Source organism: Elgaria multicarinata, chromosome 1, assembly GCF_023053635.1.
Source record: "Elgaria multicarinata webbii isolate HBS135686 ecotype San Diego chromosome 1, rElgMul1.1.pri, whole genome shotgun sequence".
NCBI lineage: Eukaryota > Metazoa > Chordata > Lepidosauria > Squamata > Anguidae > Elgaria > Elgaria multicarinata.
In genome coordinates this window covers 190,136,023-190,155,673 of record NC_086171.1, presented here as the reverse complement: position 1 = coordinate 190,155,673, position 19,651 = coordinate 190,136,023, and the positions used below count along the sequence as shown (strand labels likewise).

Sequence of the window (19,651 nt, the reverse complement as noted above, 5' to 3'; positions counted from 1 at the left end):
CTTACCCTTCTGAAAGACACTGCCAGAAATTCACTTTCCTACTCAAAAATTCAAGGGGCATCAGATCAAATTGTATGCTTTGTGGCTCAGGTACCTGCTAGAAATCCTTACCCATCCAGACTTCTCCAAAACAGCCTTGGCCAAGCTTCACCTCTAGCCGCAGTGACTCCCGGGGGATTTCCCAAGCATCCTTCGCCAGGCCTTGTGTCTGTGGCTTGCTAGTTGGGCAGACATTGGTGAGACGGTGGCACAAGCCATCTGCATGTTCTGGGAAAGGCAAATACACAGAGCAGAATAAGATACAAAGAAAGCTCTTTTTCTAAGAATATCCATTTTGTCTTTGCTTCTTAAACCCTTTTTGAATCCCCCTGAGCCTCCACTACAATATTGTTCAGGGGTTTTACTAATCTGAAACTCAAGATATTATATACTACTTTTCTATATAAGATGTTCCACAAACCAACAGGGAAGTTTTTAAATGGGCACGTGCATCAGAACACTTGCTAAGGTGCCTCAGGCTGAGTTTCCTGTAAGGATTTGTTGCCCTAATTCTAGCAATCATGGAGATGAAAACAATGGTTATTTCCAAACAAGGACCAAATAAATTTTCTTGGAACCCTGCCCCTAATGCTAGATACGTGAGAACGTCTTGTAGTTACTCAATGAGAAGGGGAAAGCAGTACTCACAAGCACAAAAGTTGGAAAGCCCTCACTGCAAGCTCAGAGATCTATCAAATATTCTACCATGCTTAGAAGCAAAAGCTATTAAAATCATAACATACAGTTATGAAAGGCACAGGTAAGTGTCTAGTTCTCACTTCAAGAAGACTGCCAATGGACTCTTCAGGTCAGGGCCAGAATCTCATCACCACTTCATAGTTGCCCTTATACGACATCATAAATGGCTGCCTTGACTGGTATTTTTCTTGGTAAAATGACGGGGTACATATCAAATTAAATCAAGAAATCTTCAGTTAGCGCAAGGGTGAGGAAGCTCAAGTCCAGGGGCCAAAACCAGCCCTCCTAGTGTCTCAATTTCTCCCCAGGGTTCCCCAGATAGCCATACCCTCTTTCTTCTGACCACCCCTTCCCCCTAACTACCAATTATTTTGTTTCATGGTTTGGTTCAGTGTCCCCACCCAACCTATTCTAAAAGACTGAAATGCCTCTCCAAAGACTTAGTTACTGGCAGTAAGCTATAAGATGCTGGTATTTTATTTTATTTTGCAATTTTGACCCTGCTACCTCTGCCTTTGGCAAAGGGGAAAGAGGCACCCAAGAGTTTCTGCAAAACTGAATTCATTCCTCAGGCTGAAAGAGATTCTGCACCCCTGAATTAATGTAAGCCCATTGCTAGAAATAACTATGGGCGTTTGCAACACACAAATGCCTTGCAGCTCTGAGCACATCTAAATGGTTATTTCAAAAATCACCAGCAGCTATAGGTGCCTTCTCTTCAGTAAGGGTGAATGCTCCTGGAGCTCAAGTTGACAGGTCAACTTTGGACTCATTCACAGGAACCAGGAGTTCTGTTATGCAAGTAGAAACTAGGGATAGAGAACTTGCAAGTTCTCTATCCCCTATTCCAGGAGCCAGCCTGGCTGAGAGCTTGCCAAAGCGCACTTTTCAGGGTGTCTGGAAAGTGTGCAATTCCCCTGGCATGCCATTAGCACGGCTGGGGGTATTGCACACTTTCTGGAGATTCTGGAAAGCACACTTTGCCTCCCTCCCCACCCCCTGCACCAATCATGGCCTTAAAGGCCCTCTTAAAACCTTGGAGGGAGTGGAAGGAGAAAATTTATGCAATTTCCCCAGTCTTGGAGAAATTGCATATTTCCCCCTGGTGAGTGAATGGCAGCTGCCGTTAACACAGTGGAAGAAAAGGAATAAGAGCTCTGGTCCGGGTGGAACTGGGTTCTGCCCAGACCTGTGCCCCCTTTGTCCATCGTTGGGGCAAAAATCCGCCGGGCATGTCCATCTGGGCCAGGGAGGGTTGGATGTGGGGGTGTCTGCTGCCCTTGTGGGCCCAGGTGGATTTTCTGCACTATGTATTTACTTGGATACAGTGAAGTATCCAAGTAAAGGTGGCCAGAATTATCTATGCTCGTAGATGAGAATCACCCAAGAATCTACCAGTTCTACTGTGCTTCAACAAGGGCCATCCTTTACACATCTGCCTGAATCCATACAACTATTCTAGTCCTGGACGAAAATGATCAACAGATTTCCAGCCTCTATCATCTCTGACACTGTGCTACAACGGATACTGGACAGTAACCAAATTAAACCTTGGTTTCACTGTCACCCTATTGCCCTGTTGCATATGTTATCATTCTGCACCCTTTACTTGAACCGTCACCTTCTTATCCTCTGGCATTGCAGTTTTCTCTGCACCAGTATCAAATTATTCAGTACATGTATATCCTTCACGTGTTTCCTTCTGAAGCAGGAACTGCTGATATGGTGTGCCTCGTTCAGTCTTGCCTTCCTTTTTGTCTCCATGTCAATAGGTAGATCAGGGCTTTCTGGTGCAACAGCAGCCAGGCCCTGCTGTGCCAAACATTACACTAATTCCCTTAAACCTGGTTCCAACAAATGCACTCTTTTGATTTCGTAACGATTTCTTGTTAGATCAGTCTGTTGGAATTGCTTGGATTAATCTGTGGGGGGCCGATATAAGAAATTCGTTGAGCTATATAGTAAGGTGACGGTGACCATATGATTCCAGCCGTAAACCTTTACTGTCCTTAAGATGCTGTCCAAAATGGTTCACTGCTCTTCAAAAAGTACCTTGGACAGGGCCACTGTATCCTGCAAAGAATCCTACATTATTAGAAGCCAAGTTGAAATGACACTTACTGGAGTAATAAGCCACCAGCTGCTGAAGGCTGCTGAATTGTGTGCGGGAGGTGATATAGAAACCACCGTTGTCCAACTTGCGGATCTTGTAGTGCTTCACGTTGAGGCCCTTGGCGTTGTCAAAGTCAGAGACTGAGAGGCAGTAGGCACCTGCCGAGAAAGAGCGAGCACAGCTCAGGTCTTCTGCCTAAGAGATACACTGGGGCCATCCGGTAGGTAGCAGGACTGCCTACCCACAGATGGTATGACTACATATATATCTCATTCCTTTGAAGGTCAACAGAATATTTTCTGCATAAGATGTGTAGGAGTGTATGCGTAGGTTTCACTTTGGGCCACTCTGTTCCTTGGGCATCAAAAAATTTACAGCATTGTTAATATATTGTATAGGAAAGGGAATTTCAGCAGGTGTCATTTGTATGCATGCAGCACCTGGTGAAATGCCGTCTTCATCACAACAGTTAAAGCTGCAGGAGCTATACTAGAGTGACCAGATACAAAAGAAGGCAGGGCTCCTGCAGCTTAACTATTGTGATGAAGAAGGAATTTCACAAGGTGCTGCATACATACAAATGGGTCACCCTATTTGATACCCAGGAAACAGAATGGCCCGAGTCCTATGTGTACGCTCCTATTCATCTTAGATACAACTGGGCTGGCCCACCTTGTAAGAGAGGAGAACAAAGTACAGGGAAAGTAGTCTACAAAGACCTATTGATTCATTGTTTCCTTGTGGCACTTTAGAATGGGGGGAAACGTTGAACACAAAGAGTTTTCAAGCAGACCTCTCCTGCTGGGAAGTCTTGATGCCACTTTCACATAAGAAAACTAGTGATGCTGCAGCCAGCAGGATAGTAACTTCATAGCACGATTAAGAATTTGGGGCCAGAGAAGGGAAGCACAGTGGATATCTTTGAAGAACAAAAGCAGTCAGCAAGGCCAGGTCTGTCTAATTATGGCCTCCAGCTGGATACGCCTTCACTCTGATCCTGTCAAACCTCACCAGCTAATTTCTGTGAGGTTAACACAGAGCTCAGAGACAGGAGACCTTTGCTGCAGCACCACAAGGGAGAGAAAAATAGATGCTGGCAGGAGATCTTCAGGGAAATGCGCTTTCCTCCTCGGCTGCTAATGCAACGCTCCAATTAAAAGGGGAAAGTGCTGTTGTGTTAACTTGTCAGAAGTGTCAGTTTTGGGATATTACGTAGAAACCAGGATTATTGGGCAGGCATTTCTAAAATACAGAACAGTTGCATTTCTGAGACTGGCTTTTGAGACTAACTCATTTGCCAGTTTTCTGTGAGTTACCTTCATCTCAAAGTCCAGCTGTGAGCAACCCATGAACAATAGGGATGGCCAATAGGGATGGCAATCCAGCCCTTTTTAGGCTCACCGAATTTCCTGGAGCCCCCAGCTTGGCTTGCATTTGTGTCCTGAGCTGCAAGGGAACTCTTCTCGGATATTCCCCCCCACCCCTTAAATCGCCATTTATGCAAATTGAAACTGCAATTTGCGACAATTGTGGATTTAATTTGTGCAAATGGTGGCCATAATATGCTTACTTTGTGCAAATTGCAAGAGTGATTTGCGCAAATGAATCAAATTATACCTGCAATTGATGTAAATGGTGATTTAAGAAGAGAAAAAGAAATCCACAAAAATCTTCTTTGTCCCTACCATCAACCACTTCCTACAATGCCATTCACACAGTAACACAAACTCCATAGAACTGTTCTTAGAAATACAACAACAGCCCCTGGCAGCAAAGAAAGGAGGGAACTGCAGAGTCCCTTGTTGCCATTGGTTACCCAGCTATTCCCAGCTCAGTGACCCAGTTTCAGCACCATTCTCTTGCAGAGAGGACAGGCACAGGAACGGGAGTTTGTTTACATTTCAATCCCACCCAGTTCTCTACCAATCAGATCACAATGGGGAGGAAGGCCGACAGAGTACTGCCTTGTAGATCACATGCACAAGCAGAGGATGGAGATATTATAGGCATGACGAAAACAGACTTCCTTATGTTAGGATGACTGTTATTAAAAGTCTTGAGCCAGGGAAAAAAGAAGTGGGAGTCATGGAGAGACTGCTCTAGCTTCAAGATTCCAGGTGTGAAAACTTCAAATTCAATAACACTATTCACAGTTAGAATTGACTTCATACCTTGACCTGGTTCTCACATCACAACAGCCCACCATGACTTAATTTATCCATGGGGGCTTTCACATCATGCTGGCCACCCACGGACACAATTTTTGCATGGCTCTCATGGCATATTGTGTCATGCAAATACAGGTGGCAGGGGCTGTTTGAAGGTTACTTCAATGTTGTCCCAAGGTGTGGAACTCTGACAAGGTTGTAGTTTTTAGCTTTGAACTGTTCTGGAATTACACGGAGCCTATAGTTACTGACCATCAGCTGTATGGTTTCTGAACAGTGTAACCATTAAGCTTTTGCTGTGGGATTTCCTGCAATAAAGAAGTTTGAGCGATTTGGGTGCCCTGTGCCAGTTTGCCATGGTGTGTGTGCTGGAAGGATCGAGAGCGATGACACAGCCTCCTCCAACCTGGTACCTTCTAGTTGTACACCCATCATCCACATCCATGAACACCCATAATCCACAGCCATCAGGGCCAGTGTCTGGAAGTGATAGGGGTTATAGCCCAACACATCTAGAGGACACCAGATTGAGGAAAGCTGCTGTAGAAGAAAGACTTTGGGGGTGTAAGAGTGGTGTACTTCCAATCTCTTAACAGTCTTAATACTTTTATTAATTTTCCACAAAAACAGAACACATAAGGAAAGATAAAAGAACAATACAAACTATACAAACTACATCACAATGTAAACAACTACTCAATGCATAGAAACAAAAATAGAGAGTACGCTTTGGCTGTCCGAAATTTCCTGGCCCCATAGATCCTAGAGGTGGTGGGGGTCCAAGAGCTGCAAAGGGTGGAAATGACCTTTCCTGAGTACCCCAAGGCCTCTAGGCTGTTGAGCTCGACCTCCAGGCTGCCAACCCAAGGAACTCCAAGTTCCAATGCAGGATGAGGCCCTGGCAAAGGAGGGCCCTTGACAGGGAGAGGTGGCATGGATGACCCACTGCCAGCTTAGGAGATGGGGGGAACTGTCTCCAAGGCCAGTATGGGGCAATAAGAATCATTTCTGCCCCCTGGAATTCCACCTGGGTCAGGACCAAAGGTAGGATAGCTAGTGGAATAAGGCATAAGGTAGGCTCCTTGCCCACCTGGTGTTCAGGGAATTAGCCCCTAGGCCCTGACGTCTGCTGAAAAATGCTGGGACTTTTATGTTTTCTGCAGAGGCGAACAGGTCCAAGCACAGATGAATGCCTGGGGATGAAGGGCTCAATCGGTCAGATCTAGTCCTAGACGGTTTAGTCAGTAAGAATGCTCTTTACGTGCACACCATAGAGAGACAAGCGATGACCATACTATTAGGAGGGGAATTGCCTTCCATACCTTGGAGCTTGTAAGGAGAAGTCAGGGGAAACATTATTCTCACATCACAGAACATTTACATTGACCCAGATGCAGAGGGGGCCTCCAGAGATACCTGTTTCCTTCACCAGTGACAATTACCTTTTGTTGTCTCACTCTCTCTTGCCAGGAAAGTCCCCCGGGGATTCTCAGGATTGAGCAGTAGCCGTTCAGACTCTCGACGGGTTATCTTGCCAAAATACCACCTGCAACAGCGGAATACAGATGAGCGTGGAGATATCCCACGTTCCCAAGTCCCTTTAGTCATTGCTAAATCTTTAAAATCTGAACGATCAACATCCTGTCCTATTAAGTGCACAGTGTCCAGATGTTAAGGCCTAAGCTCAGGAATGTTGATCGATGGGAAGGGAACACCAGATATCTTTTCAGCTGGTGCACGGACCAATAAATAAAATAAAATTTTAAAAATGGTGCTGCAAAGAGCAAATATATAGATTTTCAATGCACAATTTTAAGGCTTTATTAGTCATAAAGAGGAGAAGAAGAACTGATTTTAAACATTCAGGAAAAGCAAGTGGGACAGACTTCATGGGATGATATAATCTCAGAATGCAGGCAGCATGTAATGTACTGCTTTCCCACATCAAAAGTGTCTGCACTTGAAAAACTGGCACATTTGGGCTAGAAAAATTAGGCAGGAAACCTTTCCCCTGATGTGTTAGCTTTCCATGAGCAGAGCACTGTGTATTGCTGTTGGTTTTAATGTTGAGGTACTGTTGAATAGAACATCTTCCACCTTGCATTGTAAGGTGGTACATGCTCCTGAGGACTGTACTACATGCTGAACATTTGAATTGAAGTTCTGAGTCCTCACTGTTTGGGTCAAGAGCTTGAAACTACATAGAACCGTAAATGTTAGGGCTCTACACAATATATGAATAATTATGAACTCAAGAGTGAGGGAGAGGGAGAGAGAGAGAAGCCAAAAGAAAATACAGCAGTACATAACCAATAACATGAAAAAAAATCACCACAAAATGCAGTTATGGCCACTGACTTAAAATGGCTTTAAATGGGGATTGGACAAATTCATAGAGGAGGAGAAATCTATCGGCAGCTATTAGTTAGATTGAAACTCCATGTTCAGACACAGTAGCTACATCCACATATACTTCTAAGCCATGGTTTATGTTATCCATAGCTTGTTGCTTTAGCCATGAATTGTCTTGGAGACAAGCAAAGAATCTGTGGCTTTTCCCTGTTTCTAGTTTGTTTCTCTCCTGCACATTTTATCAACCTTCAGAGCAGTTTCAACGTCAGGCTGCTCTTGTTGGGGGCCTCATTTCAGGGTGGAAAGCAGCACGAACAAGCATGAACAAGCCACGGCTTTGGGTTCAGACATCACAACAAGCCGTGGTTTAAACAAGCCAACAACAAAGTGTGGCTTCTATTTGTGGTTTATAGCTAGTTATAGCTGTTAGAGGGGGATGGTTTCGGACACAACAATAAGCCAGATTTCAACAAACCACACCATGCCACAGCATTATGCATGAACTAGATGGCAATGAATAAAAAGATAAAAGCTGACAGCCTGAAATGCACCTGGATGCACCTGGATGTTGCCAGAGATTGCTGGAAGGTCTGGGGTTGACCAACACAGAGTATTTTAGACCCCCGTGCCACAAATATTGCATTGCCTCTTGCAATGAGACAACTATTCTCCCAAAGTGTCTGAGCATATGCCATCCTAGACCCCAAAGTAGGGAGCTGTTTCATTACTTTGAGAATGTTCACAAGAGTGTGAGCAAATATTTAAGATGGATTCTGAACCAGACCTAACAAAGCACCCGATTTTATATACACACACACACACAGAGAGAGAGAGAGAGAGAGAGAGAGAGAGAGAGAGAGACTATTCATCACCCTTCCACTGCATTTGCATTGCACAGAGTGGCTATCAACAATTAAAAACAAAACAATCCCATAAAAGAAAGAAATACTATTAAGTGGTCACTTTTATGGTCACTGATATATCTGCTAAACACTAAAAGTGTTCAGAAGATTAAAAATATAGTACACATCAGCAAGGTGCAAATTTTTGTGAACCGCCCAGAGAGCTCCGGCTATTGGGCGGTATAGAAATGTAATAAATAAATAAATAAATAAATAAATAAATAAATAAATAAATGGCTTTTGTTTTGTTTTTGCTTTGCCACTAGTCCAAAATTACCATCACTAGAAAAGAAGCTTCAGTATTATGTAAAGAGTTGCAGCATGGACACGCCAGACAATAGGTACTGTACTTAGAAAATAGAGTTGGATGATATGAAAGATCCATGTATGGAGTAGAAAAGGAGGAGAAGGAGTTCTTAAGTCTTCTGGGAGAGATTCATGTGTGTATATCAATCACTGATGTTATATTTTCAAGGATCTTCAGATACTGTAGTGTCCTCCAGTGTCTTTCAGAAGAAATATGACAAGTGGCTTAGGACATCATGCTCAAAGGCAAGGTTAAGCATGTGTATATTTCATTCTGGAAGTCTCCTTCAGGGGGTTTCTACCCTTAAAAGTGCCTAAAATGTTTTAAATGAGTAAAAATATACAAGCAAATATCTTCAGAGTCAACAAAACGCGAAGGCTAAGGGTCCAGTTACCCAGGCACATACACCATTCAATTACTCTACTCTTGGCTACTATAATTGACTTGAAGCTGAATATCATTGGGTCGTGACCGTATAATAAATGATGATGTTGAAGCTGAATGTGTGAACTGATTTCATCTAAAAGCATTGTGTCCAAGATGATACGAAAGTTCTTTCTATGACAGCTTTCCCCAAACTGGTGCCCTCAAGATGTTTCGGACTACAACTCCCAATATTCCTGACCATTGGCCAAGCTGTCTGGGGCTGATGGGATTTGAAGTCCAAAACATCTGGAGGGCACCCAGTTGGGGAATGCTGATTTATGGTGTCCCTTAATAGAATAGCAGAGTTGGAAGGGGCCTACAAGGCCATCGAGTCCAACCCCCTGCTCAATGCAGGAATCCACCCTAAAGCATCCCTGACAGATGGCTGTCCAGCTGCCTCTTGAATGCCTCTAGTGTGGGAGAGCCCACAACCTCCCTAGGTAACTGATTCCACTGTCGCACTGCTCTAACAGTCAGGAAGTTTTTCCTGATGTCCAGCCGGAATCTGGCTTCCTTTAACTTGAGCCCGTCATTCCGTGTCCTGCACTCTGGGAGAATCGAGAACACTCCTTCTGTGAACACTCTTTCATGCATGGTGAGTCACCATTTGACACTGCAATTAATCAAAGGATAAATAAGCATGTGTGAACCAGCCCAAAGTCACAAACTTAGGAACCATGTCTCAGATAATGATTTGGAGGGGCGCCCTCAGCTGTTCTAACTGGAAGACTCAGTGGAATTACTGCACTGTTGTTTTTTTAAAAAAACCATCTAAAAGATTTCAATTACTCTTCGGCTTGGATGGAGTCTGAGGGTGCGACATAGTTACTGGGGATGTAGCCTTTCTGACCAGTTGTGAGAGAGTGAGCCAGCCACCAATCTCCTTCCCTGGAAAACACAAAACAAAAGAATATATTAGTGACATCACAGCATGTCAAATCACCTTCCCAACCCACTGATATTCCCATTAATTCCAATCCAGCTCCTCCTGCCTTGGCTGCTTAGATCAGGGATGGCCAAAGTGAATTTTTAGGGCCCACTCTATAATAGCTTGGGAACCAAAATTCTCCAACCCACTGATGGAAAATCAGGCTCTGTAGCATTACTGGCTCCAAATTTTTCAGGACCCTTGGGCAAGACACCCTCAATGGGCCCACTCACTCCATGACTCTAGCTCCTCACCATTATTGTGACCAGCCACTATTGCTCCTTCTCTACTTTCTCATCATTGCTGCCACTTGCTTGCTTGACAATCAGAGAGCCAGTGAGCAAGTAGGCCGTGGCATCTACTGCTCCTCCTTTCTTCATGCCACCACCATTGTCTGGGCCATAGCAAGAGAGGCAGGTGAACAAGCGAGTTGCAATGGTGAAGTGTAGGAGCAAGTCCAGGAGGCTCTTGTTAGTAAGTCCTGCTGAGGTATGGGGCCCTCGGCAGGTGCCCAACCATACCTACCCTTGACAGCGGCCCTGCTTTGTGATGAAGTTAGCATCAGCCAGTAATGTGCATGGATGGTATGAGGTCATCAACTCTGTGTGTGTGTGTGTGTACATGCTCACGTGTGAAAATTAATCTGCTTCCCAAAATAATTTGTCCTTCCCACCCACCCACTCTCAAAGCTGGCCCACAGAAGTCCTTTGCATTTCTGGGATGTACAAGACAAAGCAATACTATAAAATCTTTGGGAAATACAGAGAGTAATCTGGTCCTTTTTCTTGCTAGTGAGACTGACCAATTTTTAACGCACACCTCCATTCAAATTTGATAGGGCTGATTGTGAGCCATATCTAGCTTGCAATAGGGATCTTTGCAAATTCCTGATCTCCACCTCTTGGCCTAATGGGTGGATCAGAATTTAGCTTCCCACCATATTTCACACTTCTCCAAGTGCCACAGTTCTCTGAAGTTTAAATATATCAAATATGCTTTTTAAATGCAGATTATGAGACAATATGTGTATTTGCATATGAAAATACGCAAAATGTATTTTGAGAGCATTTTTTTTTAAAAAAACCCTGCAGCTTCATGCAAAAACTGAATATAATGGAATTATAGGTAAAGCATGCAATATTGAGAAGCACCCATCCCTAGCTTGCAAGCCACAAGTTAAGCCGTTCTGACTTAGGCAAAAAAAAAGAGGAGAATGTCAACTCAATAAAAATCTATCCACACAAATACACACAGTTTTGCAGACAGATTAAGTAAATGGATCTATGTAATATATTCCATCAAAAGGAAGCAGGATTTCTTGGCAGCGTGTTTTTCAGCCCGTGACTATGGGGTATGCTGGTAATGAGGATAACTGAAGCAAATAAGGTGGTCCCCATAGCAACTGAACCATGTCATTATCAGAGATTCCTCCGCTGACACCTTATTAGTTTGGTTAAGTGAGAAATAACACAGGGTCCTTTTAAATAAGGAACTTCCTTACTTAAAAAGGCATGTCAAGTACCCATTGAAAATACCTTTGGAGCCCTTTGAATCTGAACCAGATCTGGTTGCTGTATGAAGCATTGGAAGTCCAAGAAAGCGGAGGTGAGAATGGGGAAGAAACAGGCATACAAACAAACAAAAAAGAAAAAAAATGTGATAATAATAAAAAGGGAACACATAGCCCAAAAGCAAAGTTTAAACACACAACAGCATAAAGCAACACTAGGAACTGAATATTAAACCACATACATGCAGCCTGGCGGGGAAGAATAAGTGATGAAGGAGAAACTATATCCTGGAAAAGGACACAAGCATGCTACATCTGAAATCAGTAGAAGAAATGCCACTGAATTGAATAATAAGCTATACAGAAAAGGTAAGGCAATGTATTTTACTGAAGTTCTGTTCATGGGAGGGTTATATAATCTTCTGAGTTGCTCAGAATTCCTCATCAAGCAGGATGTAAAGGAAGAGAAATGTCAGATATATATAAATTTAACAAAGCATAGTTTTAGGGTGCTTCCAGAAAGATGGCTCCTAGATCTACCCTATTGTGTGGCTATTCCATTTCCCCATATTTAACAGATCCCCCCCCCCAATTAAAATAAATAAATACAAGAAGCAGTGCGAAACACAAGAAGGCTATGAATTTAAGATGATGAGCCCAGGACTTGTTGTAAAATTCCATGAATGAGGCAGAGCGATTGCACAATAAAAGCCTCATCTGGAGGCACCCATGGTCACTTCGGACACAGCTAGCAAAGGCATTACGGGCCACTCACCTAACATCAGCTAAGCGATCGGGCACTAGTTGTGGCATTATGTGCTCTACTTGCAGCCCCTTCCTAGAGCAAGTTCTCCCTCCCCTCCTGCCTAAAATACTGGCACTAACATTAACTGCCATTAAGGTAAGTGTTGGCTTATCACATAATCGCAGTTAAGGTATAACAGGGAAAACTTGCGGCCGGAAACGGAGCAGCTACAGCGCAGTGCACAATTCCACAGCCTGTTCCAAAATGTGTAACCACAGTTATAAGAACAGGGCTATTATGTCTGCCCCAGGCCAAAGTGACCTAAGGCTTAGGTCCATATATTTTTATTATTATTATTGGAGTCACCAGGAGTCTGGTAAGAAAAGAAAAAAAGATGGGAGGAATGGTGGGGGAAATGCAAGAGGGTAACAAATGGAAAACAACGTTGTAGTGAGTCGGTTGGTGAGCAAAAAGGCGGACTCACAGCAAATGGCATCTGGACTCCCCATAAAATTCTGTGAATGAGGGAGGCTGATTGCACAACAGAAGCCTTATCTGGAAGCACCCTCCCTTACTTTACGGGAACGAACACCAATTATGCAAAGTTGCTATCTCTCCTGCAAGATTCACATCAATATGTCTTAGAACACATTCGTGTCAAAGTGAGTGAGCTGGTTCACATGACACAACAGCTCACTATGGCTTAATTTAGCTATGGGGGCTATCGTGTTGTGCCGGCCGCCCACACACACTCTTTTGGGATGGTGCCCACAGGTGCCTCTGCTTGCTGTAGATTACTATGTCATGCGAACCCGGCATTGTGGGTTAATTGAGGGGGTAGGCAACCCTCAGATGACCCTAAATAAAGCTATAGGTTATTTGAGGGATGTCTACCCCCTCAAACATCGCACGAAGGATGGGTTCAATGGACATGGCAAGCTATGAGCATGTTGTTACTTGCATATTCAACATGGCAGCTGGCATGCTCCACGAAATCCCACAGGGAAATTAACCCACGGTGCCTAAGCATTACGTGTGAATAGCCCCAGTGTGCTAAATTCTGAATGTCTTGTTATGCTTTAGGCAAGCAGGGAAAGAGCAATGCCCATAGAGGAATTTAATACACCAAATATATTCTAATCCCAATAAAAGCAGGCAAGAAATCTCAAAATGTTTTCCAAGCAGGCTCCAGCTGCACCCCATGCAAAGCGAGGTATTGCAATATATCCAGGGCAAAACAGGTCAGAGATGAGGAGTGCAGCCAGGACTCCCCCAGGCCTGCATTCCTCTCTCTACTCTGCATGACTAAGCCTAGAAGCACGCACAGAATGAAAGTCCAGGTGGCTTGGAATGTCTTTATCTTACAGAATCACACAGGGACTGCCACTAGCAAAGAGGCAGCGGGTGGCAAATATTTAGGCTAGCTCTCCACAACAGCCCAGAAACAACAAAACAGGCATCTCGAGCCAAGCGTGGCTTTAATGTTTGCCAAAGATTTCTGGTCTTTTACTTGCTGTGCAGTTCAATGTTCCATAAAGGCAAAACCTTTCCAAACCTTGGGAAGAAGAAAGCATGTGGCATGGCCTTTAAACACACCACAGTCAGAAGTAGCTTCTCCTGGAGCTCAGAGGCTGTTTTCACGTTACATTTTCTTTAAAATATGTAAGATGGGTGAAAGAAACAGCTGGAAGATGTGCAACTTTTAAAATTCAGTGGTGATTCAGGCAGAGCAGAGAAGGCTGGACTGACACCAAGTCAGGCTACTGGTTCATCTAGTTTAGCACTATTGCCAACAACTGACAGCTGCTTTCTCCCAAAGTGCAGGAGAAAAACAATATGGGAGAGTGAAGTGGTGGCAAAGACTTGTATTAGGGGAGCAAGGATTTTACTATATACATTAAATATAAAATATACTACAACTAAAAACTTGCAGTATATTTAGGGTAGGAGAAAATATTTTTTGGGGGGGGGGGAGTTCTGACTCCTTCTTGGGATCCTTGCAGCTGCTGTCTTAGGTGCCAGGTCTTTAGGAACTTCACCTGAGTTAATAAGAACTTAAGAAGAGCCATGCTGAATTAGACCAAGGGTCTATCATGTCCACAATTCTGTTCAGATAGTGGCCAACCAGCTGCCCACAGAAAACCCATAACTAGGACATGAGTGCAATAATGCCCTCCCAGTAATGTTCCACAGCAACTGATGTACCAAGGCATACTGCATATAATTATCAGGACTACTAGCCATTGATAGCCTTGTCCTTCATGAAATTAAAGCCATCCAAATTGGTGGTCATCACTGACTTTATGGAGATATTACATATTTTTGTTATAAGATCAGTAATTTACATGGGCCTGGTAACATATTAGCATTCAATTTGTCAATAGGACAAGAAGTTAATCTTTCATCACTGCTGTTTGTCTTAAGTTTCTCAGACTCCCTGTCTGAAAACATCAGTTCAGGCACAGGTATCTGTCCTATATCTTATGCAGTGAAGACAGATGAAAATAATTCATTCAGCTTCTCTGCAATCTCCTTATCCTCCTTTAGTACTCCTTTAACTCCATGGTCATCCATCAGTCCAAAAGTCATAGAAACCCTACCTAATCCAACTCCCTGCTCAGTATAGGAAATGCAGGGCTATAGCATCCCCAACAGTTGGCTGACCAACGTCTGCTTGAAGATCTCCAACTAGAGAGAACCACAACCCCCTTAAGGTATTTGGTTCCATTGCTGAATGGCTTTTTCCTAACAACCAACCAAAATCTATCTTTCTATAATTTAAGCCCACTAGATCTAGTCCTGCCCTCCAAGGCAGCAAGGAAGCATACTTTGGCCTCTTCCATGGGACTGACAGCCCATCAGTTAAGATATCCTTTAAACTGGAAGTGCCAGAAATCGAAGTAGGGACCTTCTATCATGCAGCTTAATGGAAACATGCAGCTTAATGAAGTCCATGTCAAATTCCAGGTGCCTTTGGGGCTACTCACTACGCACACATTTCATATTGAGAGAGATATTATCAGCTGTCAAAGCAGTAATTCTTAAGTATGGACCAGCAGCTGTCTATTAAGAGGGACATTTTATTATATTAATTCCACAGGAAGAGTTAGCTAAGGTCACAAGAAGGTTGCCTGCTACAAAGTGTTTGCCAGTAATATGGCAATATTTTCACGTCAAAGCCCCAAAACTGTAGTTGATGTAGCTGGAAAGAGCCCAGATGTTGCTCAGTTATGATTCATCAGCTACCACTTACAAAGTATCAGGTGCTTCTCTAAGTTCCTCCCTCAGTCCCTTTTAGTTAAGTCATGTGACATGGGAGGAAGAAAGGAGACTGAGGAAGAAATGAGGATGTGGCAACAACAAAGGGAAAATCCAAGTAGAAGGAAAGCCCCAAGATTCCCCACCCTGGCTAATGTACCACTGGACAGGAAAGTACCACTTGGGTGAGCACATGTTAGGAAAATCCATTGTAAGATAAGCAAGGAAGTAGCAGGGTATGTATCCTATTATCTTCCCATCTTAGGGTGTCTGAATATCATTACCCACTTCCAATCTGGTAGCTGTTTAGAGGTACAGAATGTTCCCCTACCTAAAAGTCTTTCCCCATCCATTTCAGTGGAAGAACTTAATCAGCCTATACATTAGCCTCTCCATCAGAATTAATGGGGAAGCCCATATTCATATGTAACCACATATTTATGGTAACCATAATTCTGCATTCACATTATATCTGATCTAGTTTGCTTTTGTTCTAGTCCATCAGGTATTTAGTTGCTTGGGAAAAGTCTATTTATTTTAAGATAGAAAGGTATTAACAGCAAAGTAAGATAGACTTTGTCAAAGACAAGGAGCTAGGTCAAGACACTGCAAGAGATCAGATCCTTTTGAAAGATATAAGTGACAAGTTGAAAGATTAGAGCTTCTGAGTTAAATTGATAAAGTAATAAGCAGTGCCTTTTTCAGATACCGGCAACTCAGGACTAGAAACAGCCAACTGCTGCTGGTGCCAAAACTTGTTATATTTATGAAGACTTTAGAATTAATACTAGAAGTAAACTAGACACTGAAGCCACAGCTAGACCTCAGGTTTATCCTGGGATCATCCAGGGTTCGCCCCTGCCTGAGCACTGGATCCCCTGTGTGTCACCTAGCTGAACAGGTTTGACCCCCAGACGATCCAGGGATAAACCTTAGGTCTAGCTGTGGCCTAAGGGCTACTTCATATGTCACGTCAATTAATCCATAATTTGCTGGGATGCGCACCACACATGAGCTGCTACTAGTTTGCATAAACAAACCTAAAATGCCCTGTTCATGGGCTGTTGGTGTGAAGTCTGAACTCGGACAATCTGGGTTGTTTATAAGTTAAACAACTCAGAATTAACCTATGGTTGTTTATGGAAACCAGAAGGGGCTTGAGGTCATAAGTAACCTATGATTTGCTGCCGTTACATGTGAACTGCATCTAAAGCTCTGCTAACAAAAAAGGTGAAGCTCCTAAATGCTCAAAATATGAGAGAAAGTCCTCAAGGACACTATTCAGGTGGGGCAGGGAGACTCTCACCTGCCCCGTGAGACATGCACACATGGCAAGGACACCTCCTCCAGGATACCAGCTCACTTTCCCTGAAACTCTAGATATTTCTGAGATTTTGCTCTGTGCAGGCGCAGATCGAGGGGTTTTAAAAATGTGCAACCAGACACAAAATATGCAGTTTCAGGAGGGGGGTGGAATTGTATAGCTCAAAAATGCTAGTCATGCAGGAATTATAATAGCTGGTATAAAAAGCAGTAAAGGCTTCTCTAAAACTCTGGATCCTGATCAAGCAAAGCTCATTTCTCCACCAACTGCTCAAGACAATCCTCACAGACTCCACTGCTACTTTCTACAGAGTGCCCGATAATATTTCAAAGAGGAAGGAAATCATTCTAGAATGTGGGGACCATGCGAAGTTGTCAATGTTATGATAAGGGCAGTGTGATGCCAGGAAATATCTAATCTGACATTCTTTACAGGGACCTTATTGGGTGGCAGCTACATAAATTATTTGTGTTTGAATGTATCATCTGATATAGGCTGAATTCTAAGAAGGGTGTGAGCTGAAACCTACTGTACTATGTTTGTGTAGCTGTTCCTCCCCTTTATATATAAATACTAGCAGATACTGTATTCCCAGCATTGCTTGGGTCCCTGAGTAACATTAATCTGCTTCCCTCTGCTTGTTGCTGATGCTGCTCTTCGCTGCTCTCTCGAGAAGTAGCACCGCCAAGGAGTGAAGCAAAGCAGTTCTCAGTGGACACAGGCAGCTCCAGGCAAGGCATGCTGGGCTGTGTAGCCACTGCAGAGATCTTGGGTGGTCACCCGCATGGCCATGTGTGATCCCTGATATCTCTGAAACGCCTACACCTCCCAGCATGACTTTGGTGGTTCACAGGCAGACCCGTCCTCTGAGAGGCACTTCCTCGACAGTTGCTGGGAGTTGTAGGCATACTGTGAGTTGTAAGCGTCAATGTCAGATATGTTTAAAATTGTTTAAAAATAGCTAAAACGCAAACATTCGGGTTTTTGGATTTGGGGGGGGGGTACATTTTCAGGAAGGCCTATCAGTGTCTCAAATTTCAGCTTTGTAGCTCATCAAGAAGTGGGCAAACATTTCCAGACGTACAAACCCCCACACATACATTCAGCTTTACATATATAGCTATATCCCACAACCAAAACAAAGTTTTTGGTGAGTTTATGATGCCTCTTCTGTGAAATGCGAATATAACACATTTCCGCATTCATAGTGTCAAATTTTTATCTTTCAAATAAGGCAGCCACCTCAACCAAAAATGGCTGTCTCTCCTTTGCTTATCCCTGACTCAGGTCTAGGGGTTAACTATAACCATAACAACTGCTGGGCGAGCACAACATGCCAATGGAGTGTGTATTTCTCTCAGAAACTTCCTCCGCACACATGTTGCTAGGCAGAAGGCCAAGCACCTTAACCATTCAAGAAATTGCAGTTCATTACTTGCACAATACCACGGTGAGAACCTAGCTGTTATCCTTCGTTCCAGCAGGGCAATGATATTGGATGTGGAATACATAGCTTGAAACTCATTTCCCTCCTACAGTCTTCAGTATAATCCCTTTTTAAACACACACACACACACACACACACACACACACACACACACACACACACAGTATTTTGAGGATCATTTGTTCTCAGTGTTATTTATAGAAGAGGCAGTAGTGAAATTGCAAATAGTCACAATCTTTTATTAATTCAGGTGGGAAAAGTACACAATTCACTTTGTACCTAGAAAAGTATGTCAAACAGTCAGAGACCAAAGCTTTCAGCGGAAGAAATATTTATTTTTGTTTTTACTTCAAGACCAATGAGCTGGCAGCTGACAGACCCTTTGGCAGGGCTGGCCCAGCACATTGTGATACCCAGCTAGGAAATTCCAAATGGCACTCCTCTTTTCAACACCCACAGATCACAACCCAACTGGAAATTCCCTTGTGAAAGATTCATTGATAGCATAAGGCAAAGGTGGGAAGAAGGAATATCTCCAGATGGTTTGGAATTCAACTCCCAGAAGCCTCTGCCAGCATGCCCAATGGCCAGGAATGCTGGGAGTTGAAGAACTTTGCATTACTGCTGGTTTTTGCTTTGGTTTTATACTGTAGCTTTAAACTTCTAAAAGTTTTAAATTACATTTTATTATGTCGTATTTTATGGTTTTAATAGTTGTAAACTGCCCAGCAAGTAACTGCTATTGGGCAGTATAGAAATGCACTAAATAAATACATATATGCGTACATACTTTCTGCCTACTTCTGGGTTAGTGTACTAAGCAGCAGGCCTGCAATGCTTTTGCACAGCTGCCATTCATTTTAACAGATCTTGTGCAAGAGTACTTTATGGTACTTAAAATCTGCCACCTGACTTTGCTGCACGATAAATCCATTCCTGAAATCCGAACTGGAATGTCAATTACCCACATTCAGCAATGGCGTGTGTGTGTGTGTGTGTGTGTGTTTACATGTGTGTTCCCACTGTGCCAAAAAGAGTAATAGTACCTTTAAACCCCTGCAGTTGAGATACTTCCTCTTTGCAAAGTTCAGATATTTATTGCAGTGCCAAGCAGAAGCACCCTAAGCTATGAAGTATTCTTGAGTTGTGGAGCCTACTGTAAGTTGCTCAGTGGTATTGAGAAGAGAGGTTGCTAAAACTCTACACAGAATATGTGTCAGAACAGGATACTTTGCACATGTTCAAAGGCAATCTCTTTTTGCTCCTACTTCACAAATTCCATGCCTGAGTCCTCAGTGCTGGAAACAGGTTCTACCACTCAGACCTGGCCTGAATTAAGACCTCAAGAAGAATTTGTTCTCTAAAGAAGTAAGAAATAGACAGAACGTGGTTTTCCTCTGCAGCGTCAATACACCCATACTGAAGATCACAGG

At 43.3% G+C, this 19,651-nt stretch overlaps 1 protein-coding gene across 2 annotated transcripts in view; it reads right to left on the bottom strand.

Annotated features, from left to right (window-relative positions):
• SRC (SRC proto-oncogene, non-receptor tyrosine kinase) overlaps window positions 1–19,651 on the bottom strand; it is a 119,400-nt gene that overhangs the window by 15,313 nt on the left and 84,436 nt on the right. The window contains exons 6-10 of one of the 2 annotated variants that reach the window (XM_063145561.1): window positions 11,470–11,505; window positions 9,796–9,894; window positions 6,462–6,565; window positions 2,860–3,009; window positions 112–267 (exon numbers count right to left, since the gene is read on the bottom strand). In XM_063145561.1, the coding sequence (XP_063001631.1) occupies window positions 112–267; window positions 2,860–3,009; window positions 6,462–6,565; window positions 9,796–9,894; window positions 11,470–11,505 (545 nt within the window). The remainder of the gene's footprint in view (window positions 1–111; window positions 268–2,859; window positions 3,010–6,461; window positions 6,566–9,795; window positions 9,895–11,469; window positions 11,506–19,651) is intronic. The other variant, XM_063145563.1, reaches the window with a different exon arrangement.